This window comes from Dermacentor albipictus, chromosome 10, assembly GCF_038994185.2.
Source record: "Dermacentor albipictus isolate Rhodes 1998 colony chromosome 10, USDA_Dalb.pri_finalv2, whole genome shotgun sequence".
Classification (NCBI taxonomy): Eukaryota; Metazoa; Arthropoda; class Arachnida; order Ixodida; family Ixodidae; genus Dermacentor; species Dermacentor albipictus.
The window spans coordinates 53,062,796-53,087,410 of NC_091830.1; the positions used below are offsets into that span (position 1 = coordinate 53,062,796).

The 24,615-nt window shown below is 44.0% G+C and overlaps 1 protein-coding gene across 3 annotated transcripts in view; it reads right to left on the reverse strand.

Moving 5' to 3' along the window:
- Positions 1–1,933: 1,933 nt before the first annotated feature.
- LOC135907637 (A disintegrin and metalloproteinase with thrombospondin motifs 5-like) overlaps positions 1,934–24,615 on the reverse strand; it is a 109,056-nt gene continuing 86,374 nt past the window's right edge. For all 3 annotated transcript variants that reach the window (XM_070527169.1, XM_070527170.1, XM_070527168.1), the window contains 6 exons: positions 22,982–23,031; positions 21,135–21,243; positions 15,546–15,713; positions 14,037–14,181; positions 8,914–9,036; positions 1,934–2,066 (listed from right to left, as the gene is read on the reverse strand). In XM_070527169.1, coding sequence (XP_070383270.1) covers positions 2,004–2,066; positions 8,914–9,036; positions 14,037–14,181; positions 15,546–15,713; positions 21,135–21,243; positions 22,982–23,031 — 658 coding nt within the window. In that variant the 3' untranslated portion in view covers positions 1,934–2,003. The remainder of the gene's footprint in view (positions 2,067–8,913; positions 9,037–14,036; positions 14,182–15,545; positions 15,714–21,134; positions 21,244–22,981; positions 23,032–24,615) is intronic.

Sequence of the window (24,615 nt, forward strand, 5' to 3'; positions counted from 1 at the left end):
CTTTGTGCGAATAGATGCAGGATGAATAATCAACACGTATACATCTCCACACAATGAGCTTCGGTACAATCGTCGGAAACATGTGCTCTCCTAGTCGAAAATAGCCCCAAAGTAAGAACGGCTCACGCACCTGTAGACTGCATGAAAAGCCTGGTGCTAGCTATCCTGCACCTCATGCGTATCCGCATATTCCAGCGCGGCTGTCGTGCAGATTGCCCACCTGTGGAATCGCCTCTCGCACGCTGTAGGTGGCTTTAATTCCGACCATTGTGTTGTGTTGAAGAGTACAAGAAGTGGCGACAACAAGAAGTGGCGAGAACAAGAAGCGAACAACAACGAGTTTCACTACTCTTTCCTCAGGACTAGAGTTCACCTTTTTAGTGTAAATAAAGCGAGCCGGAAAACACATGAGCATCGGACACGAACGTGTACTTTAAACGAGAACGCTTTAAAACACATTTTGCACTGAAATGCCCTGAAGGCAGAGATCACGAAGCTATTCTTCAACCTCGAGACGCCCAGTACACACCATAGCTAACGCCTGGGCATTCGCGTCACTGACACGTAATAATTGTCCGAGTTTTCGTTTTTTTTCCTGTAATATTCCTGGGACAATTTTATTCGAATCATTCTACTAGTATAAAATCACTCTGTGCGTGTTCAAATGTCAAATGCTCAAGAAAAAGTAATGCTTTCACGCAAGTAGTGCAAAAGACCCATTGGCCATAGTGTCAAATATATTTTCGTAGAAAACTACGGTAGGAACTGTGGCAGGAACTCTGTACATGGTCTGCAAATATTCTGAAGTTCGTAGAAGGGACGGTTACATTGAGAAAATGGCGACATGTTACCGCTATTTTGAAAGTGGTAAAACATGCTCACAAATAATGAACCCATGGTCAAAGCAAAACGAACAGCATGTGGTGTAACATGGAAGCCTGAATTTCCAAATAAAAATAATCCGCCGGTCGGCTAACACTACAGCAGGTAGCAGCACAAAACATCATGCGGATCCCCCGCATTATGGGAATCAATGTAAGTGAAGCTTTCCGTTCTGTTTGCTTCGAATGACGATACTTAGCCATGATGTCGACAACGAATGCTTAATTCAGCGTTTAGTGCGATACGAAAGTGCTTAGATGGTAAATGTTATTTTGCGTGCGCCACTGCTGTATAGTTGCGCAGCGCACAGAACTCACGTGCTTGCTTTATGCGTTGTTCGTGCCCATGGTCCATATTCTCCGAGAAGGTTAACATTGCCATTGATTCACACGGTACATCGCATCGTGGCAGATGTGCTCAACATTAATTGAATTATGGGGCTGTGCGCGCAAAAACCACAATCGGATTATGAGGCGGGCCTTAGTGGTGGACTCCGGAATAATTTTGACAATCTGAGTTCTTTTTCTGGGTTCAGTCTGTTCTTTGGAAACCTTTGTAATAAGGGGCTGTTGGCCGGCCCTGAATTCAACAAGCGAGATTTAAGCAAACAGCTTTCTTCAAACATAATAAAAAACAACATATATGGACAACAAGTTAACAGCTCCGAGGTGTGGCACGCATTAAATGAAAAATATATTTTTTAGACTTACCGAACCCCGCTACAGGCTGTTCGGTCACCTGCCCTACGTTCACAAATGCTGTTAAAAAGTTATATTAGGCATGTAATATCAACATATATAACGCCGTATCTCTGTACATTACAGCACAACCTTTGGGCTGGCAACAGAGCTTCCGCTTGCAATAAAGTTGAATAAACAAGAACCTTGTCAGCTTGTAGGATTCACGAATGCTGTACCTGTAAATTGTGATTGACATTTCCAGTTTGCAGAACAAATGTGACGTTCATCAAGGTCGCGTTTTCCTGGTACTGTCGCATTTTTTTCACAACTCTACTTATCCCGTAATGACGCAAAGAACAAAGATTGCCATGGTTCACAAGGAGACATAGGCACTGCCCTTTAATTTGCAAATCGACGCGCAATCCCATGTTTCCTACGCCCTCAGGGCACTGCTTCGTATCCATACGATTTCTTCATTTTCAGGCATAGGCCATTGATGCAGTTCTGCGAGAAAGCCAAAAAATCAATGCTCACAAAATGGCAAGAAAATCTCAATAAAGTTTAGAAACAATAGTCGTGGGCAAGCATTTATGTGCAATTTTCAATACATCTTTCCTTTTTTGCCACTTCAGCGCATATAGTAGCGAAGAAATTGCCTAAGCAGAATCTCCTTCGCTACATTATGGCGTGTGGTCACTGGTTTCTGTGTACACACGTGTTACCTCTGCCCATTTGCGATTGTTTCATTCTAATAAACATCAAGACGTGGTGGTCCTGGAAAATCCAGGAGCCTATGAGCTTGCAACGACGCCCACAGCAACGACGCCTTCGATTGTTGTCGGCAGCGCAAAATTTGTTTTTCTATGCATTTACGCTCTAGACATTAGAGAGCTCGTATGACACCAGCTAGGCAACCTAAAGATACATATATTAGTGCTGATAGAATATACTACTGATATGGGATGCGTTTCGGCCATGGCAACGCCCCAACTACTTTTAAGAATGGCATGTGCAATATGTGCGTGTGCAAACGGTAGGCGTGTCTCTACTACCGTTCTGACGCTATTAACGCGATAGCGTTAAGGAGCTCGTGTCGCAGAAAAGCCGGTGTCGTCGGCGTCGGTGTCGGTGTCGGCGTCGGGTGTCGGCGTCGGTGGCGGCGTCAGCGTTTTGCGGCGTTGACCGTGAGCGATAAATCACGGCAGGCACTCCATAAATAAAAAGCAACTTCAAAGATGGGCTGGGTGGGAATCGAACCAGGGTCTCCGGAGTGTGAGGCGGAGACGCTACCACTCAGCCACGATTTCGATGCTTCCAAAAGGTACAAACGCGCCTCTAGTGAATGCGGTGTTGCCTTCGAAACGAGCCGTGGAAAGTTATACTGTGGTGTATATCGGTAATTATGAACATGTAACTTACAGAAGTCGCAATTACACGAGTAGCGAAGTGCGTTTCGCTGCATTTCTTCTGCGCTTTCCGCACACGGAGAGCCATCTTGCGGCAAACACAGAAGACCCCTTCCTCTCCATGTACGGCGCTGCCCCGACAGATGGCGCGCCACGCGCGCATTGGAGCTGTCGCGGCTCGGACTCTCTCCCCTGACAACGCTTCGCCTGGCTCCCTCTGTAGAATCAAGCGTCCTTCCTTTCTTTAGATCACTATCTCTCTATCTCTCTGCCCGTGCCGATCACGGCGTTTGGCTGGCGTGCATCATTTCCCCCTCCGGGATACCGAGTTCTTTGGTTCGCTCCGCTTGCTCAGGCGCACGTTTCGTTGCTGCGCCGAACGCCGCGTTGCTCGACCATATGGCTCGACGCTCACCGCGTCTGATGCGGGGCGCCTCGTAAGTGATGGCTGCCCTGTAGCCCATTGTCTTACACCCATTGGCGGGTCGACGGGAACGCTATCGCGTTCCACTCTTGAAGGCGAAGCTTAAGCGTCCTCCAATTTTTATTCTTTATTTTCTCCCTCCATTGCCGCATGCATTGCTGCCATTTCGAACATGTGCTGAAATAGGGAGACGGCATACTTTGTCATCGCGCTCAGCCCCACTCAGTCACCGATTTTTCTAAAATAAATATCATGGAGACCTTTAGGTAACTGCAATGCACCATGTACTTTCGAGAATGCTTTGTACAATTTTTGTGCGCGCTCAAACGGTACACATGCATTTGGTACCTTATTAACGCTATCATTCTTTCGCTCCATTTCAACGCGCATCTCTGCCATCTCGATTACGTTCTGCAATACAGAGACGACATTTTTCCTTATGAGGCTGAGCATTGCGCAGTCCCCGGCTATTCCGAATCGAAGATCACAAAGAAACTTGGAAACTTTGGCGGACTGTGTTCGCATTAGAACCAGTGACTCCATACATGCTGCACTGATAGCCCTTCGCGCTGACCGACCCTTCGGCTCGATATCAGCTCGCCAGACAGGCCTTTGAGGACCAACAGTCGAGAGATGGCATAATGGTCAGAGAAGTCGAAAAGATGCCTCCTAGCAACGTGATTCATGCCCTCAAAATTTGAGCCTGGTCCCTCCCTCCTCCCCCCGCCGATGCATACATCGATATCAATGAAATCCTACTTGGCGCTTCGCATCCAGAAGGAAAATTGGCATTGGTTTAATATTTCGTCGCCTACGTGAGCCGTACTCACCAAAGAAGGATTAAATTACTCGTTTGCAGAGAAATTATGACAGACCATTATACGGTTTCTTCGAAAACATTGTCCTTACTTGTGTGGAACATTCCAGGGATATGAATGGCTATGCCGTGATGGTTTCGAGCACGGTTTCGCGAATGTGATTCTTGCCTCGGCAGCCAGGCACATCCCAATGAGGCGCACTACAAAGACGCTTGTTCGCAGCACATCAGGTATAGTTGAACCCTATGTGACCAAAATTAATCGCAGTACCCAACAACGATGTGTCATAAACGTAGATTAGGGATTTAGCGCGTGAAACCGAAACCGTATTTTTTTCCATAGGTACATTTGCCTTATTGATGCAATCTGTGACATTACACCTTCTGTTTGCTATCTTGATTCAAACATATATCTGGCCACCTCATCTGGCTGGGCCCTCCAGCGGCAGGAGTACAGTAAAATGCCTGATGTTTGCGTTCTCTACTGCTTATAGCCGCATACACGCGAATGCTGATGCCCTCGCTTCCTTATCGGTCTCGGCCGAAGAAGTTTCTGGCACAGCTTGCTTCAGTAATTTGAGCCCGCAATTCCGTTACCTATGGCGCACGACATGACCTTCTAGCGTTTCAAATATCCTTTGGGCTACTGCTCTCATGGTCATTTTTATTTGACCCATCCACATCATCACTGTCTCGTGCTCTACACTGTCAAGCTGCCCATTTCGCTTTGCGTAATAACTTATTCATGTAATATTTATTTATTTATTTATTTCGGCATAGGAAAAGAAACAGGAGCAGGCTAAGGAGCCTTGGCAAAAGCCGTAATATTCTTTCTCATGACCGCCTTTGTACCTTTGGGACGGTCGCAAGTCGCTTTTACTCGTCATTTCCATGTTGGTAAATGAACAATATTTCGCGTCGACCCGCAGTGGTTACATGCCAGCCTCATAAGACGCAGGCTCGACTGTGCCTCCGGTTTCATTATTTTGTCCTACTCAACTACATACAAAAGCTCGCTCGCAAATAGTCTATATGCCAACACTGAAAATATCCCCCGTGACAAACCAACCTGTCGCCGCCAATTCGTTACTCTAGTCGTACATTTGCCTTGGCATCAGCAAATACCGACAGCTTCCATTCACACTGGCTTGCAAACGCTGGATCATAACCTCCCTACTTCACTTGACTCTCTATGCTGAAACAGCGACAGCGCCTTCAGCACACACTAAAAGTTCCCACTACATTGCAACATTAATTTTACGATATACTGTGCTCGCGCTACGCCGTGCCTCATGAACCCCTGAACGACAGACGCCATGCCTTCTTTTCCTATGCTCTCCCTGCTCCTGCCGATGAATACCGAGCAAAACTTTATAGAATATAAATAAAATAACGCACGATGGTTGGAGCCCCTATTCCACGGCCCCACTGGCACGAGCGGCTCGCTGGGCTTGGTCCAGAAGAGCCAACTGGCTCTCCCGACCATCGTCCGCAAGCCATGCCTCCCACTGCCCATTGCTCATTACTGAATGTTGGTGTAATATGAGGCTGTCTATGTTTGGGGGCCTCCTGGGGCACTCCCACATGATGTGTTTTAGTGTGGGTGTGTCTGTGCACCACGAGCACTCGTCAGGGAACTTCATGAGGTGTATTCTGTGTAGGTGATGCAGGTTGGGGCATGCATTCGTCTGAATACGATACCAGTCCCTCTTCTGTTGGCTTTGTAAATCGGAGTGAGGACGTCCAAAACGTCTCCGCTCCTGCCTATGCTGTAGGAGGATGTCAAGAGAATTCAGTGGAAGGTCGTAGCTAGGCCATGCCGTTGCTCGGACGTTTATTCCTCGAGCAATACGGTCTTCCCTCGCGTTTCCTGCCAGTCCCTCATGGGCCGGACACCATATAATGGTGTGGTGCCCTTCTAGTTGATTACCTAAAATTTTGAGTATCGACTGGGGTGCCATTTTATGAAAAAACAGGCGGCAAGCCGCTTGTGGGTCGGATAATATGACAGCCGAATTAGTTTGGCGCTCGGCGTCCTGAATGGCCAAGGCAATGGCTGCAGGCTCTGCCACGCATGCCAAGGTGGTTTTGAAGAATGACATTGATACGTTGTTCTTACATGAGACTATGGTGAAGGTGCCAGAGCTGGTTTGGCTGGCATCCGTATAATACACTCCTGGGCCCATGTCAAAACGTTTGTGAAGAGTCTTTACCCTTGCTCTGCGTCGTCCGGGATGGTACTTGGGGTGCATGTGTTTAGGAATTGGGGCCATCGCGATGTGCGATCGAACGTTGCGGTCTGTCTGTGCCGTTTCCTCTCCGCAATACTGGGGTCTCAGGGGAAAGGCGAACCTCACCAATACTTCCCTGCATTGAGTTGAAGAACAAAGTTATTCTTTTTGAGCATATAACTTCGGAATTGCGTACTCGTCGAAAGTATTGTGCTGAACAAGTCCCTGGAATCTCTCTGTGCTAGCGCATTTGGGAAGACCAAGGGCGGCTTTGAAGGGTTTTCTTATTATTGTGTTTGCCTGTATGATCTCTTGGTTTGTCAAGGCCTGATACGGAAGGGCGTATGTGATTCGCCTAATTACGAATGCGTGAACCAGGCTGATTGTCTCTCCCTCAGTTAGGCCATCTCTTCTTCTGGCCTCTCTCCGCATCATTCTGGCCACGTTTCCTCTGACCCCATTTAGTTCTTCAAGGGTGTTGGATGTTCCAGCCTTCTGCTGTATCCACATACCCAATATTCTAAGAGTCTCCATTTCACGAATTGGCGTCCCGTCCAGAGTCGGAGTGATTGGCAGCCAGTCCATCTTTCTTGCGAATTTCGCGGGTACCCGAATGAATTCCAATTTTTCGGGTACGCATGCCATGTCCGCCGCCCTCCCGTATTCTACGACTGCGTCTATAGCCCTTTGAAGCGTTTCTTTCTTGTCTTCTAGGGCCCCTGGTGAGCCCAGAACGTGATGTCATCGGCATATATCGCACAGCATATATCGGGTGTTTATCTAGCGTCAAGGCTATCTTTCTCATCCCCACATTAAATAGCAGTGGAGAGAGTATAGCTCCATGAGGGGTGCCTCTGTCGGGAGAGTTGATGGTGTCGGACCTCGTGGCGCCTAATTCGATTGTGGCCATGCAATCACTGAGGAACGAGCGCACGTAGTTATAAATTCGTGTTCCACCGTTCACCGCTTCCAGTCCCTCTAGAATAGAGTGGTGGGAGATGCTGTCCAAGGTCTTTTTGATATCCAATGCCAGTACAAATGTATCGTCCGACCCTCTGCCGGGGTGCAGAACTTCGTACTTAAGTAGTAGAAAAACTTCCTGCGCCAACACGACGGTTTGGAAACCGAACATGTTGGAGAGGAACATGTTTAGCTCTGTGTAGTTGAGAGCCGGACTGCACAACCTTTTCGAAGAGTTTCCCTGCGCACGACATTATGGATATGGGAAGGAGGTTGTTGTCATTACGAGGCTTTACCTGGTTTAGGAATGATAATAATTTTTGCTTCCTTCCGTTCTTTTAGAAGGACGCCGTCCTCTGTCCAGACTGTGTCGTTAAAGAATTTAGTGAAGCTCTTTAGCGTGTCGTCACTTAGATTTCGAATCATTGTGTTCGTGACCTGATCTACCCCTGGGGCCGTGTTTTTCCTCAAGGATTATGCCACTGCATAAACCTCATCAAAGGTTGTCATCAAAGGTGTTTTGGAAAAGGTATTTTGCCAAAGCACAGTACGGCGGTGCAATTTAGAAAGATTTGTTTTTGCAAAGTACAGGGGAGATCTTTAATTTGACCAATTGTTATACCTTGGCGCTCTGTCAAAAAATTTGAAGAAGCAAATGGGAAAGACCTCATTGACTGATATCATGACAAATTTGGGACGAGTGTTGCCAGTTGGTTACAAGTTCTACTGCATTTGTTAAATTGTATTCGCGTCGCATTGCACTCGATTCTCCAAATCACAAAAACAAGCTCCATGTAAAACATTTTATATCAGGTAAGCATATTGTAATGTCTAAGAGGTGAAAATCTACGCTTACTTAGGGGTCTCAGACTGCTATGTGATCTTTGGTTCTTAAGCCATTAGTCGCTACGGTTTGCGCAGCTTTATAAGTAATATTTCTTCAACTGTCTCTGCAAAGTTAGGCTCAATATTATTATTATCTTTATAGCGCACTGCTTCTGCAAAAAAATAACATCGACTAGCTAGCAAACATTGTTTACGCATTTTTTCTCTGCGATATTTTTTTCTGTCACCGTGAAAACCTCACTGCCGACCGCACACCAGGATGAAATATTGTGCAATAAATCCTTAGCTTGCATTGTTGATAAGTAGAATGTTGATAACATAGTGTATTCAGAAAGAGAATCATTACTGATAGTTCGGTTAGCGTCAGGTAGTGTAACACTGATATCAGTTTGAACGAACATTAAAGAAAACATTAAAAAATGCACTGCCTAGTATATCGGTACAATCGTACGACCGATGTCATGAATGCACAATGCAGCTACTATATTTATTTTGGTATTTTGCTCGAATTCCGCAGCAGATACGACAGTCCTAAACCTACGTGTGCATGATAATCAATAAGAAAAGGTGTATCATTTCACAGGTACGGTGAGAACCATTCATCTACAAAAGAACGGCCTCTAGAAAGGACTTCGAAGGTTCCGAAAACAAAGGAGACAGTGCTCACGTATGTCTTGCCACGCTTTTTTTTACAGGGTGTTCCATCACTCAGCACAAGAAGCTTGTATTCTGAAGTTTTTTTCTTCCCTGCATTTCCACATCTAATGGTACAGTCTTTTACACCCATTTCCTGAAAAGCAGGGTGAGTTTTCCTGTTACAAAGGTAATAATAATGTTTGTTTGGCGAATTTATTCTAAAGCAACGTTCTATATCACTCATTTAAGGTAGATTATCACTTGTCATCAATGGATATCATGCACAAGGGTCGCATATGCCCAAAGGCGTGATATTATGTGTACTACAATATCCAAAATTTGCACTTTCGTGTAATCTGTATTTGAAATTGGACCTTGCAAAGAAAAACCTCCAATGTGGTAAATTGTAGAACATATTTTGTAGAACAAGCTCGCAGAGCACGCAGAACTGGGCCACCTTTTCAGGGATGATGGCAGTTATTCACCTATTGTTTACACAAAAACAAAGAACGCACTACGCCATTACTTTATGCTATTAAAATACAAAGATACCTAATGCTACTAAGAAGAAATCATCAAATCACCAGCACGAGTATCGCGACATTGAACTAACAAGAAAACCCTAAAAATTTCACGTTCTGCGGACGACCCAGACCCAGCATTACAATGTCGCGGAGCATTTTCACTGGAGTACAAATGCTTGATTTCTGCGTACTTTTTCTTCGAGGTCTCCCACACATATTATTTTCTATAAACGTGAGGCGAATGAGAAAGTGGACATTTACATCACACCAAGAAGGGGTTCTTCAAAACTTTCTTGACAGCTGAAGCTTTTGATAGTACAACGTGCCTGTATTCTTAAAGGTAATATAGAAAAGGCAAACTTTCAAAGGACAAATTCCGATTGTTGTGAACGGCTGCTGTGCAAGCGAATAGGCAGGCAAAATATGTTTACAAATGTCTTAGTTACGTACAGCGGGAGTTTCCATTAGAATAACTTTAACGCAAACTGCTATTCGATTTGTTCTGTTTTATTAGATCTATTGGCCCAACAAAGCACTTCACTATTTCTTCACTTTCCCATGAAATGGAAAGAGGTAGGCAAAAAACCAGGAAGAGTCCTGCTTTGGTATTTAGCGCGAAATATCGTTTGGATTCGCCATATAATTTCAACTTTCTCATAGAATCTCCTTAGGGCTATCTTCGAAAAACATTTTCCGCCTACCAGGTCGGGGAATAGCTCGTCCGCTTTGAGGAGTGGATATTTTTCGATGCCAAGTATCGGATTTAGGGCAACCTTAAAGTCTCAGCCCAGTCGAACTGAACCATCGCGTTTGACAACTGGCAACGACAGGTATAGCGCACGGGCTGGTTGCAATGGGAATAATTACGTCGAGCGCTTGTATTTCCGACAATTCATGTCCACAGGAGTGTTTATTTCGACAGGCATGCTTCTTGATACAAAATATTTAGGCGTAGCTTCAGTCTTCATTAAGAAGCTTGCCTTCTCACCTCTCACAGGGCCAAGCACATTATCATGCGAAAAAAAGTAAGTTCAAGACATAACTGCACCATTCCCCTGTCATAAAAAGGCATTACATTCCAAAGCAATTGAACATACACTTCCGGAGCACATATCCCGGTCGATCAATTGAGTCAGGTTAGTGCGTAACATCATCAGTACATTCACGTAATCTCAACATCGAGCGAGCGCTCCGCTACTTAGCCTTAAAACAAACTAAGGCTATAACCGACTGTGACAAGATCCCCGCACATTCGTTGCACGTTTTCAGAGTTGGTCTCTAAATTCCGCGTAATTAATATTTTCGCATGTAAGTGCTCTTGAGGAAGTACATGAACGAGCACAAAACCCAAAGCGAGCGCTGATTTACAGCTAATAATTTATTGCTGTGCTATAGGCGTTTGTAGTAACGCTTAGCAACACCGGCAAATCAAATGAAATCAGCAAGAAAAGAAGGAGGTGTCGAAGAGGTACAACAAAGGGGTAATGTCGTGATAGCACAGCGGTAACCACCAGAGAAAAAAACAAACAAGAATGCGTAATCTGACGGTACATCTACTTGCCTTGAATTCAAAGAAATTACGAAGGTTTCAGCAATTCAAACCTCAATTAAAATTCATTTCAGTTCAATTGCACATTCAAATCGAACTTTCGTCAATTTTTGCACTCAATATAGCAATTTGATCGTTATCATTATAATATTAATTGCTTTGTGGCACTAAATTTTTTACAGCGTTAGCTAGTGACTAACTTAATATGGTGTGTTGTGTGTTTACATATAACAGCTTTGTATTTACATATCCTACTCATTTGTAATGGGAGGTACCCTGTACACTCTGTCTGCTATGAGACCTCCCTCTGTATGTATGTATAATCCCCATTTGTAACCTTATTATTATGCACAACAAAAAACTCTCAAACTGCCAATTCTTAAACAGAGCATATGTTAAGGTTAACTGTTTGCACCACCTTTTCACTGTTCTTTTTGTTCAGATGTTTCGCTTGATAGAACTACTAAAATTTTCTTGTAAATTTTGCTGTCACTGACTGATAATTATCAGGTGCTTCAAAACTGCTGGTGCTTATTAAAGTTCACTCTCTCTCTCTCTCTCTCCCTTCCCTTCTGCACGGATAAGTTTCAGGTTTGCACCACTCTGGTAAATGAACCAAATCGAAAAAAAATCACTATCGGGAATAGACTATAAGATCCCCATTGCCTAGGTTAATGGGAGATCCACCTAGGCACGCTGCCTGCTGCTCCCAACAAGCCTTCAAATTTTTCGTAAACGTTTGTAACCGCAAAAAAAAGAAGTCTGCAAAGACCGTCTATGGTTTAACACATGAAGAAGTTGTGTGTCAATAAATACGACTTCCAAAAACGCGATGATCAGGAACCTGCTTCTGTGTAGCATGAAATCGCTTTAGAGTATACGCGCGCACAAACACACACACGCACACTCACAAAGAAGCAACAAAAGGCGGTGGGGAGAAGCAGACGAAAAAAAATTACCGACGATTACGTTACTTCCTAATGCGAAATTTGAGCGCAGCAAATAAGCTGTTGCACCTTTTCGATAGATTGAGGCAAACAAATCGAGCAACACATGTATGCGCTATCACAGAATTTTTTTTTAATTTTTCACACGTATTCCTTTAACAAAGACTCCACTAACAGTTCTGGACAGTCATGAAGGAAGCTTTGTGGTCGGAGAAATAGACTGATACATGTTCGACTTGGCACCAATGCTTGATTCTCAAAGACGAGATCTATACAAGTGCTTCGCGAGGTTGTCACAGCCGTGGGACGCGTTACGAGCGAGAGGAACGGGATGTTCTCCCGCATAAGTGTTAGGAAATTGCTGTTTGTCTTTATGTCAACATTAAAGTCCCCCACTACTAACATCGGTGTGGATCGATGGACGGTTAATGCGAGTTGCAGGAAATGCACGACGTCTTTCGTGAGTGCGGTAGCGGACTCACGAAAGCGGTATCAGTCGGTCGCTGCTAGCGCTGGGGGGATGACAGGGGGGGCGGAGCTGGTTACGAGGCCGACGACAACGCCGACGCGAAACCCAGGAACGGACGCCAAAGAGCCATTTGTGTAGCCAGCCCTCCTCCACAGTCTCTCCTCCTCCCTTCCATCATCCTCCCTCGCCCGGAGAGCCGACAGCGCGCATGCGCGGCGGCGGAGCAGATTCGTCGGCGAGCTGGTTACGAGGCCGACGACAACGCCAACGCCGACGACGACGCGAAACCCAGGAACGGACGCCAAAGAACTGCGCTCTAAAACAAACGAAAACCGGTTGTGGAATGTCAAAAGAACGATGCTGAGGTGACGCTCGTTCTTCCTTTCGTTTTGTTTTCCCATACAAAGAACAATACCTTGCTCTCGTTATGTTTACACATGTGTGTTATGTTAGTGCGGTGAAACCAACGCCTGACGTGCTTGGCCTGAGCATACGGTAATCTTTAATGATCTACTCTTTAAGAGCTCAGCGTTTTCTGACTGCTATGGCTTGTAATTTCCCACAAAATTGGCCGATTTGCTTACATTCTTCGGCATTTCTTGTACTTTATTGCTCTCTCGGTATATTTTATAACAACTTTGAGGCCATGTAAAATGAATTTTGAAAGTATCAAGCTCTTTGCTGTCTTGCTGCGTATAATATGTCGAAACGACGAAATTCCTTGAAGTGGCACGTAAATGTAAGAACGGCGATTATTACAAGAATAATTACAACATCAAGTCGCCTTCAAATGTATTATACTTCAAATAATTGACGTTTTGGTTTAAGACTTTTTTTTTACCGCGCCACTTTAGTAAATAGCAGTGCCAATAGTGACATATGTAGTGAGGAAGGCGGAATGTTGGACAATTGTTGAGCAGCGAGTGACAATGATACATTTCACGTCCGCTCTAATTCAAAGTACTTTATTGACATGGGCGTTCACTTGCCCACCTATTCTCGGTACTGATTGCTTAGAAAGCTTCCTCAATGGTGTCAGCTTTGGCACATGCAATATATAGAGTTTTAAAAATTTATCTGTTCATTGGTAGCGAAGCTAGAGTTCACTTAGAGTTCTTATGTATGTAATTCTTAGTTGTTTCTTAGTGCCAATAGATATTCTAGCACAGTTTGCTTGACAGCATTAACGCGCAGTATGAAGTTATTATGAAGTGTTTATGAATTTAGTATGAAGTGTTTGATGGAAGCCCGTCTGGTCGGAATAAAACACGGCGGAAAGGTAGACAAAATCCGAGGCACTACGCCTGTGAACAAGGCTCCCATGTGGGAGCCTAAACGTCTTCATTTCTGTTAAATTTTCCTTTGGTTGGCGTAGTGCCCCGGGTTTTGTCTACCTCTTCACTATGCCTAGTGTGTTAATTTACCCATGTAGAGACATTTCATCTCTTCCAAAACAATGCAGAATTAGGAACTCCCATTTGGCTTTCTTTTTTTACCCATGTGCCCTGAGGCAAAACGTCGAGAGGTAAAAAAAGTACGTTTAAACAGTCGGAGAAAGAGTGAGATGTTCAAACTATCTAGCGTTACCATTGACCTCATTTTTCTGTTAGTCTTACGAAAGGAATTACTCGCGTTGATAATTTCTTAAAGAGTTAATATACTCACTGCTATGAACTCTACATTCTTCTCAGTTGGAAAAGCATTCTGACACTGCTGGGTCCTGGTCATCATTTGTCCGGGGAGATATTTGTACCTTTTCAGCAGCGTTCGAACATTGTTTAATACGTGGAGGCAGGACCCACTTTGGGACCTAAATGTTAAAAATGATGTCATACTGTGCGTCACAACTTTCACCAAGCACACAGCATGTTTAGCTTCACATGACTACATAAGCCTAGAAGGGACGTACAGTCACGGACAGAATAAAATGGACCACGGGATCTCCGAAAACGTTCAATTCCCGAGCAGCCTGTATCAGTAACCAGTAAAACTGCCCACGACAATGTTGTTAGCATATTCTAGTCGAGGTCCAAAATGCAAATACCAGATTGCGTTGTGTGGTTGCGGAGATACTCAGCTTTTTCTTAGATTTCATGGTTCATAATATTCTGTCCGCGACTGTACGTTCTTAGAATTCAGGCGTTCGCTCAGTGATCCGCAAGTATGTAAAACAGAAATACCTTCATTTTACAGGGAAAGCTGTGGTTCTTGGTAGAAGAGGAGACCACTTTAGCATTCTTACGATCCTGCCTTCTTAAAAAATCCGCTGATGCTCCAATGTTATAGACAACTGTTATTAGCATCTCACGTGTGAAGAAACACTGAAAGCGATATACTGAAGCAAAAAATAACGAGGTAGAAACAGTTTTTTTTTAAATTCAGGTGCCTAAACTAATAATTTCGACGTTGCACTTAGTTGAGTGGGCAAGAAATCACCCGGATTCCGCGTTTAGTTCGTGGCTTTTCTGTGGACATGGTGTAAAACATTGCGCGTATAGACGGCACGCAACAAAGTTGCATTGCGGTTAAAAACTTCACAGGGCAATGAGGTTATAAACGAGCCAGTTGTCCAACGAGTTGGTGTCACTCGGTGTACGCATATAAGCAGGTGTGCCCTCACTTCCACGTACGCTTGACGTCTATCCGGGTTCGCCATAGTCATGTCGGTAAGCTCAAATATGTACGGAAATAGATTCTCAAGTTAACTTCGCCCGGCATAAGAGTTGTTGAACCTAATTTTCAATGTGACCAGATTTCATTGAGGCCAAAACTTCCATGCGATGGTTTCTATTCGGGATGCCTTTAAAGTGTACAATCTATTTACACCACGTAAAGACAGCATTTATTTTATCGCCTCCCTCATGTGTTTTTCTTTTCAAACTGGTGAGTTTCTCAACCACTTGGCCACGGAATGTTTTTGTTAGGTATTAGTTCTTCGGTATGCATGTCACTCATTATCTATGGTTTCGAAATGTCTGGCCCCGCGTTATTTTAAATGCCAGTGTACGTACCATGAATGATCCACTATGCACTATTTGAAAAATGTGGAATGCCTTAACATGCTTTCATGCCTAACATACTTAAGATACTTCTGTACTACAAATCACATATGTTTGTAAATTACCATTTCATTATATATTATTACGGAGACTGCAAAAAAAGAAAGAAGTATACCGTGCTGTCTCTCTAATCTGTTGGATGCTGCACGGAGAAAACTTGTAAGTGTTGCTGTCTTTCCGTATATAACTCATCAGGTACCCGTGTTCGAAAGGGCACTCCCGAGAGCCAGGGATGTCTTGATTTGGAAAAGGGGAATCTTCACCATCGTGTAGGCAACCTAGGCTAGAATTTAAATTGTGAATATTACTCCATCTATTGAGAAATGAAAATAGACATTCTTCGCAGTAGAAAAGAACGCGATAGATGAGTACTATTTGACATCGAAGGATACCAGCAAGAGAGTTATAGCATAGCTACACACAATATTCTAATTGCGAATGGCTTCGTCACTCGCGGTGAAAGCTTGACAAGCTTGGTGCTGGTAAATTTGAAATAAACTATGATAATCCCCTTCTATTAGGCTGGTAATTTAAAGCGTTGAACATTGACACGAGCTGCCTTCAAATTACGCACGCTAGCCATTTCCTCTGCCCTTCAAGTTTGCCGCTGCGTGCAAGATAGAGCAGCACTCAAACTGTCAACACATCAACACAAGCTCACAAAGCACTTCCGATTGCCGCAAAGTGAGATCAGCGCTGCGCATAAGACAATGACGAGGAGGTGTGGCACTTTCTTGGGAAGAGGCTGTGTACGTTGGAGTCAGAGTAACTTAGTTGTTTGTCGGGCACAAGTTCGCCCGTAATGAACTAATTAAGGTACATTATCTCAACTATTGTTCTTATTCTGGTGAAGGTGGTGGGTAATGATTTCAAGCCCATCTCGATCGAGTCAGACAAAGAAGCCGGACACATGGCGACCAGGGCCCAAGGAACTTACTGCTGTTCACCAACGCGGCAGTCGTCACCTACGTGGTGAGCTCTCCAAGTGTTCCCCTGTGACGAATTCTGTCGGCGAATCAACAGCCATCAACAGAGACGCTACCGAATGACAGCTCAGGTCACGCTGACTCCCACGGTTGTGAAGCCACTGATGACGCCAGAGCATCTCCATGGCGATATATTTGATGATGCAGAAGAGTGGCCAGTGCACTTTGAGTGCGTTGCGGAATTTCACGAATGGGACGGAGACTCCAATGTACGATACGTTTACTTCGCGTAAGAGGAATGCGGGGAACGTGTTTCAAAAACCACTAGGCGGCCTTCACTTCGTGGGATGCCTCCAGACTGGAGCTGCTTGCCAGTCTCCCGAGTACAGACCACAGGGAGAAGGCCAGAGCTGCCCTCCAAGCAAGACACCAACGCATCAATGGAAGCGTGTCGGTGCAAGACGAAAACATTTCTCGCCTATTCCACCGAGGTGACAAGAAAATAGGTGACGTTAAGAAGAAAGCTGATGTATTAGCCATCGAGATTCCGTCCGCGATCAAAGTCGGCGTGGGGAAAACGAGTGAGCGTCCTGGGGAGGGCCGACCGCTGTCGATACTAAAACAGAACCTCCATAGATGACTTTGCACGACTACGAGAGCCTCCGAAACACGTGCCGTAATAGTCACGTCATTTCCGATTTATGTCTGTTTATTGACGGTTACGAAGTGAATTCTTTAGTGGATACACGTGCAGATTATGTTGTATTAGATAGTGGGCTTGGCAGGAAACTGAAAGAAGTGCTGACTACTTGGAGAGGGCCACAGGCTTGCAGCGCAGTAATACTCTTCAACGACCCGACAGGTAAGTGCACTGCTAGAATAGTTATACGAGGCTTCACATACGTGACTAGTTTCACTCTGTTTTCCAAATGCTCAAGAGACATGATTCGTGTGGACTTCTGTCAAGCTAACGACACTATAATGAACTAGCTGGAATCGTGTGTTTTCAACGAAGCACGCTGTCACAACTTTCGGCACTGAAGTAAAATTTCATGCCCTCAGCATTGCAGGCAATGACGTCATGGTTGCTCCAAGATCGAGTACCGCTTCCGCCTTAAGGAGCAACGCGTTCAGTGACTACGAAGGAACTGCATACAATTACATCTGACTCGTACTAGGAAAAGGAATCTGCGTGGCAAACTGCGTTATTCAACAGCGTGGTGGATGTGCCAGCGTTTTCCTTACTATTCTTGCAAATTAGGCGCAATATGCTGCGAAGGGAGCCGTCGTTGCCAGCCCTAATAACTTCGCCGAAGTTACGGACCTCAGAATTCCCGAAACGGCTTCACGGAATTTCCCAAATACGGATTACGTCCTTGCATTCATTGACATCGAACCAGGTCTAGCTACAGCCCAGACAAGCGAAGAAAATAGAGAACCTCGTAAGAGAAGTCGCCGAATACTGGTCAGTGCTATCCCAAGTCTTATGTATATCTATCACCAAACAATAGATCATTTTCGATGAATTAGTGAGTTCTATTTACCAGCATTCCAGCCGAGCGTCGCCAAAAAAGAGAGGAGCTATCAAAATTCAGGTTAGGTAAATGCTTAAAGATGACGTAATTCAGCCGTCAGAGCAGACCTCGCGCTTCTATGTTGATTACCGGAAACTGAACGCCGTCAGAAACCGAGTTGTTTGCCTACACCCAAGAATTGATTACATTCTGGATGGACTAGAAGATGCGAATTTCTTTTCCTCTCTGGAACAGAAAAGGGGATACTAGCTTACAGAAGCGGACGAACGAGATCACAAAAAGGCGGCATTTGCGACACAGATGGACTATACGGGTTCAGAGTACTTCCATTCGGCCTTTGTTCCTCATGGGCCACGTCTTAGAGGATGATGGGCACTGCGATCCGCGGACTTAAATGACAGTCTTGTCTCGCTTATCTTGATGATATCATGCTTTTTTTCTGTTACTTTGGAACATCATGTAGAACAACAGTAGGCTGTAATGAACGCTATTCGATCACTAGGCTTGACGAAGAAAGCTGAAGAAGCCACCTTCATCTGTCAAGCTGCAAGCTTATCGTTCCTTCGTACGCCCAGTCCTAGAGTATGGTGCCATATTGTGGGACCCGTTCATTAATAAGGCAATTTATAAACTTGAATGAATTCAGCGCCTGGCTGCACGGTTTATTTTCTGCAATTACAAAACTTCATCATCAGTTTATGGCATGTTAGGCCAACTTGGACTAGATCTGCATACCATATTGACCGCAAATAAGACGGGGACAGAGGGAGAGAACACACAAACAGCACGGGCGGTATCCGCTTGGCGTTTGCCGTAAATTCGCCATGCTGCATTTTTTTACTCGTGTTTTCATAACCAAAGAGGTTTAACAAATGCCACATATATTACCCATGATCCGTACAGGTCGTCGCCTACTTTTAATTCTAAAGTAGTCCAGTCATACTTTGGCCACACTAAAATCTTAAACTAATAATTTTTTTCGATTTGAGAGCGAAGAATGGAATCATTTACCGGAATGTGCTGTTGAATGTATATCTTAAGTTTCATTTGAAAAAATGTTGAAAAGCATGTTTTCTAAACCCCATCCTGCTTGGGCAGCATTCCTGCCTGCAGTATTGTATAAATAAATAAATAAATAAATAAATAAATAAATAAATAAATAAATAAATAAATAAATAAATAAATCCACAGTAATGTCAATTCCACGGCCACGAACTGTTTTTCATCGGTCATTTCATCAGTTGAGAAGGTATTCGCCTAGACGCTAAGACTGCAGCTGTGGAAATTTCTTCAAAACCAACGGAAGAAAAGGTCGTTCGGTGACTCTTCGGACTCTGCGCCTACTACAGCCACTTCCTCTTTTTATCTAGTATTGCCGAACCAATAACGCGGCTAATAAAAGAAGATACGCCTTTCATCTTGCTGAATAAACAGGAGTTGTCTTCAACGAACTTGAATGAATTTCGACAAGGCAGCAGAAACATATATCCGCAGACATGCAAGCAGTTTAGCCATCGTGATAATCCTTATTCAGTGACAAAATGGAGAGGAACAAGTTATTGTGTATGCCTGTCGTACTGATCCGAAGACAGAGGACAATGCTTAGCGCCAGAAAAACAATGCCTCGCGGTGATACGCACCATCAGCAAGTCCTGACTATACATGCATAGTACACCGTTTCGAGCTATCAGTTACCATCATTCACTGCGCTGGCTGGTGAATCTCAGACTCGTGTGTATGGCTTGCAAGATATCCGACACAAAGGAACACGATAACACGGACCTATACAAGTCTGGTTGCAAGTCCTGTGATGTTAATTGCTTGGCACGTTCGCCAAGTGGATCCACGGAATCTACTTCTGCGGAAAATGGACAAGATTGTTCATTGTTCAGGGCTGCATTATTACAAATGGTGCAGCACCAGCAATTTGGCATGGACTTAGATCTGCTGATTCATTACCTAGAAGAATGCACTGTCAACGTTTCCCGAAATTTTCTCTACGGCTTAACATCGTTCATTCTCAGAAATAACGACCTGTACAATAATAACTGCGAACACAGTGCAGAGCCTAATATGCTTGTCGTCCTCTGAAAGCTACGACCTGAGATATTGGGAGCATGCCGCGATCACACATAAGCAGCTCACCCAAGAGTGAGCAGAACATTCTACGCATCCGCATGAAATATTTCTGCCTAACATTGTTGAATCTTGTGCAATAGTACGTGAGAACTTGCCCGGGTCCCGAAAACGTAACACACCGCAATCGAAGCCAGCAGGCCTCCTCCGACCTATGCAGTCATCGGAAGCTCTAATCGCCCAAGGGAATGGAATTACTTGGCACCTTTCCTACATTGTCATCAAGAAAGTGATGGATCGTAGCTGCAATTGACCTGCTAAATTAATATGCATAGTTGTTACACACACTTGAGAGAACGTCTTCTATTTAGTTTGCGATGGCTGGCTCCAGCGTACACAGTGTAATCCCGAGTTCCATACCTCTTTGTTTTGTACCACGTTTCTCACTAACGGTAAGTTGCTACTATTGCACTTGCTTTTCGAGCACGTGTTGCCCGTGTCAGTGCTGCTCTCTTTCGCACGTGACCGTAAACAACTGGAGTGCAGAAAATGGTGGGCCCGGGGTCTGAAACAAGCTTGGGTCAATATTGCACAATAAAGCAGGTGTTTTAACTGTAATAGATACGTGCTCTAAAACTATTCGTAGAAGTGGAACACTCGAAATTGTTTCATGTTACTGAAACGCTGCATTGTTTACCACGCGGAAGCATCATTTTTTCAGGAAGATATGCCTAGAGAATTGCTCATACAACCAGAAGAAACATCCAGTGCACACAGCTCCCACATAACGTCGAGCAACAATTCAATCGTACTTGTACTCTTCTCAGTAAACACGCAATTGAAACGTTCTGTTAACGAAAGCGACATACTTTGTTGTTGCGTCAGCAGCAGTCTCTTTTGTATTAACGTATCGACAGCCTTAACACATAATGTAGCATTCGGAGAGTTACACCTGAAAACATTATTCGCTAAGCCTGCGTGCCTTGTTTTTAACTTGTTTCTTCATATATGCTGTTTTATTATGATATTTAAAATACTACTAAAACATACGCGAAATACAGGCGGTGGGTAGAGTGAAGAACAAATATTTATGTTTGCTAATGTGACTGCGGTTTCAAAAATCACTGACGAATAAATTACAATGTGATAACTTCGATATACACTTACATATGTCCAATTTCGTGGGCCATTACATGAACACCCTTGAATGTAGGTGGTCGGTCTTCTCCAACCCCTACTTTATGTTCACTGCAGACAGTCCTAATATACGCATAACCTTCAAGGAAACGTCGAACAGCATTCATAAGTTACCAACAATATCTATGAAAATAATAAAGAGGTGTTCTGTACTATGATCTATGCTATAGAAGTAAGTTTTTCCTTTCTTGACTTTAGAATCACCTATATCACACATATCACCGAAGGAGCAAAATGGCAAAAGCAACGAAGATGACAATTGGCTCCGCCTAATAATTTCACTATGCCTCTTACACAATTTCCTAATTCTTTTTACACTTTTACTGGTGTTGCTTTATCCTAGTGCATAAGATGAGTTATATTTCAAGGAGCAGTCGTTTATCCCACGATATACGTGTAGCCCCATTCCGGGATTTTGAAGTGTCCTGTATGGTCATTTAATAAAAGAATATACCGTTTTTAATAATCACATAACTAAGAAAGGTAAGTAATGTTTTGGCGAAACAAAGGACAATAATTTTATATTAATTTCAGATATTATTCTTAGTAATCCTAATTGTCATCCACTTCTTTTACAACTTTCGGGAATATAATTTTGGTAATTTTAAAACTACGCTTCTTTTGCCTACTCCCTCGAGGGGTGGTACGGCTGTTGCTGCTGCTGGGCCGACAGCTCCGTCGTCAGATCTATATGTGGATATTACATAAAAGAAGTTAAACAAGCTCTAGCGAACTGGCCTATACTATAGCGCGTGCTGAGCCCAAAATCTGTTCAAGGGAACGGACCTCAATTTTGCTTAATCAAGCAGTGTACCAAAAACATTTAACAGACGTGACAGTGTTGACTCATACGCATTATTGAAGAACACATATCTCTAAATGAAATAGCAAATGATACAGAACGGTTATTTGGTGTTGCTATATTTTGGCTACCTGATTCTTGGGCCACTGGACATTTGTCACCGGGTGCTCCGGCTTATGCGAGCACAGAATCTTGAGCGACGACGCAATGCGAGTAAACATACTTCTCCACAGCGCAATAAAACAATACACCACAACGTAAAACCATACATATATTGCGAGCTCATGGCAGCACTTATGCACACTAATGGAACAGCGCATGATATTAGGCGGTTTCTTAAACTGTACAAGGTAATTTTCTTTCAGATGCAACGTTCATGGATCGTGCTGTATGGGCCACTGAATATGAGCGCCCACGTTTCCCAATCCTCCAGAATGGGTGGGTGAGTGTGGCACTGTAGGACAGATGCTGTAGAATTCCAAATTGTGTTTTTGTTTCTGTCCTACGACTCTCTCCGTAGGACAGGGTCGTAGGACAGAAACAGTCCTAGTCAGTCTAGGTAGGCGTTCACACATCGCCCTTGTCCTCGTGAGAAAGCTGTGTGGACGTCCCACATTGTGCGTGCGTCGGATTTTGCGTTTTAATTCCGCCTTAGATTGAAAACCGTGCAGTACATAAACATGGGCATTCCATGAAAATAGAATTGTGACGTGCAATGTTTAAAAAGAAACAAACGTTGCATGAGAGCGCATGCTGCGTATGGTGACAATAAAAACGATTATGCACGTCACATTTAGTTGCAAGGAATTCACTTCACCTGGACATTCATTCTAACATGTGCGTGGGACTTAAATATGTAATTACTTAAACACGAGAAATCGCATTATCCCTCTGAATATCTAAGTGAATTAATGAACAAAGCACATTTCTCGGGTCATCGCAGTCCACATAGGCACCATGCAGGTCCTATTAGGGACGCAAAGCAGAGAGCAAGTTTAACCTAAATGCTTCTTACCACCAGTGCGATTGTTTACTTCATAATTCTTTATCGTTGCCAAGTCCTGTCTGAAATAAAATGGAAAGAAGACGGGTAAAAAAAAATTCTGCAATTGTTCTAATTCCTAATGATAGACAAATATGCAAGATTAGAACATAGGTATTTGTATTTTCCTTGTTGAAGCTTTTGGTAAAAATGTACATAAAAAGACCTCCTGACGAGTCTTTACGTGTGGAATACTATTCTGGGAAGTGCTGGAATGGGGAAAGCCAACGACCGCATCACGAAGGCATTTGGAATTCAAATCGTAATATCGCTGCCAAAAGCAACTACTTCAATACTGCCGATAGATCTGCCAAGGAAAATAGAAAGAACCGTTTGCGCAACGAAACTGGAATGTAGCGTGATCATTGGACAGGCGTATAATTTGGAAGAGGGAGGCCAGGCGCATTATGTGAAAGTTCCAAATTATTGTTCTTTGTCGTTTTGAAGTGAATACGGTGTAAAATATCGGGATATTCAGAACTTGAGCGATTTAAAGACGCAACTTTGGTTTTGGTAAAAGAACATGCCGGAAAAATGACAAAGTCGAAGGTGCCTGGAGATGTGTAGATAATCTATACAGGGCAATAAACGCTAAACTAAATGCTAAAAATAAATGCTAAACGCGTGACGTACGTGGTGGCATCACCACATACACGTGACTTGCACTTGAAGCGAACTGTCTACAAGTACGCGTAGCGCGTTTGACCGCGAAAGGGCGTGATGTGGAGGCACGATCAGGCGACACTCAGTCGCATCTGCCGGAGCAAAAGCAGCGCTCAGGCTTCCGTGCCTGTCGCGAGCACTGTGCACGCACACACACAAACACACACGCACGCACACACGCACGCACACACACGCACGCACACACGCACACGCATTAGCATTCTAGCTGAGGAGCTGTGTGCATACCACACTGTGGTGCTTACACTGGGCTTAGCGGACCGGACCAATAAAAGCAAAATTAATCAATCGTTTCTTTTGGCGCTGACCAACCACGACAGTTTTGCTTTGGTCCAATGTCGAACACCAGCGGGGTGTGACGTCTCCAAGGATGCTGGCAGCACTCCTCACCAAGCCGGCGTTTAGGGATGCGTTCAGTGTGACGCAAAAGTAACCGCAAGGTTTGTTGCTGTTGCTTTCAATGATAAAAAATAATGTTAATATGTTATCATGTGACTTATTATGTTATGATGTTATCATTATGTAGTTATGTTCTTAGTACCCCGACGAGATGATACCCTTGCACACGATAGCAACGGACCATTAATAGGCAATTAGGTGTATACTGGTGCATGAAAAAAATTTTACTAGAATTGTGCAAAGAAAGAAGAATAATGAAAGGAAAGCAGAGGCACTGCCACGTGCGTATAATACTCACCGCATCCTCAGCTTTTAAAGAAACCAAACGAAGGCGAAACACGGGCGATCGAACGCCAGCACAATGGCAACTACATTACGTCAAGGGGCACTCCTAATGAAGTCTCCTCAAAACTTCGCCTTTGGCCGAAACTGCCAAGTTTTCTTTCAGTCTTATCTTTAACAAATATAAACACCCATCTGAGCTTCCATCTAGAAACGTGCCCCGCTTCAACATTCAGGGAGTTACA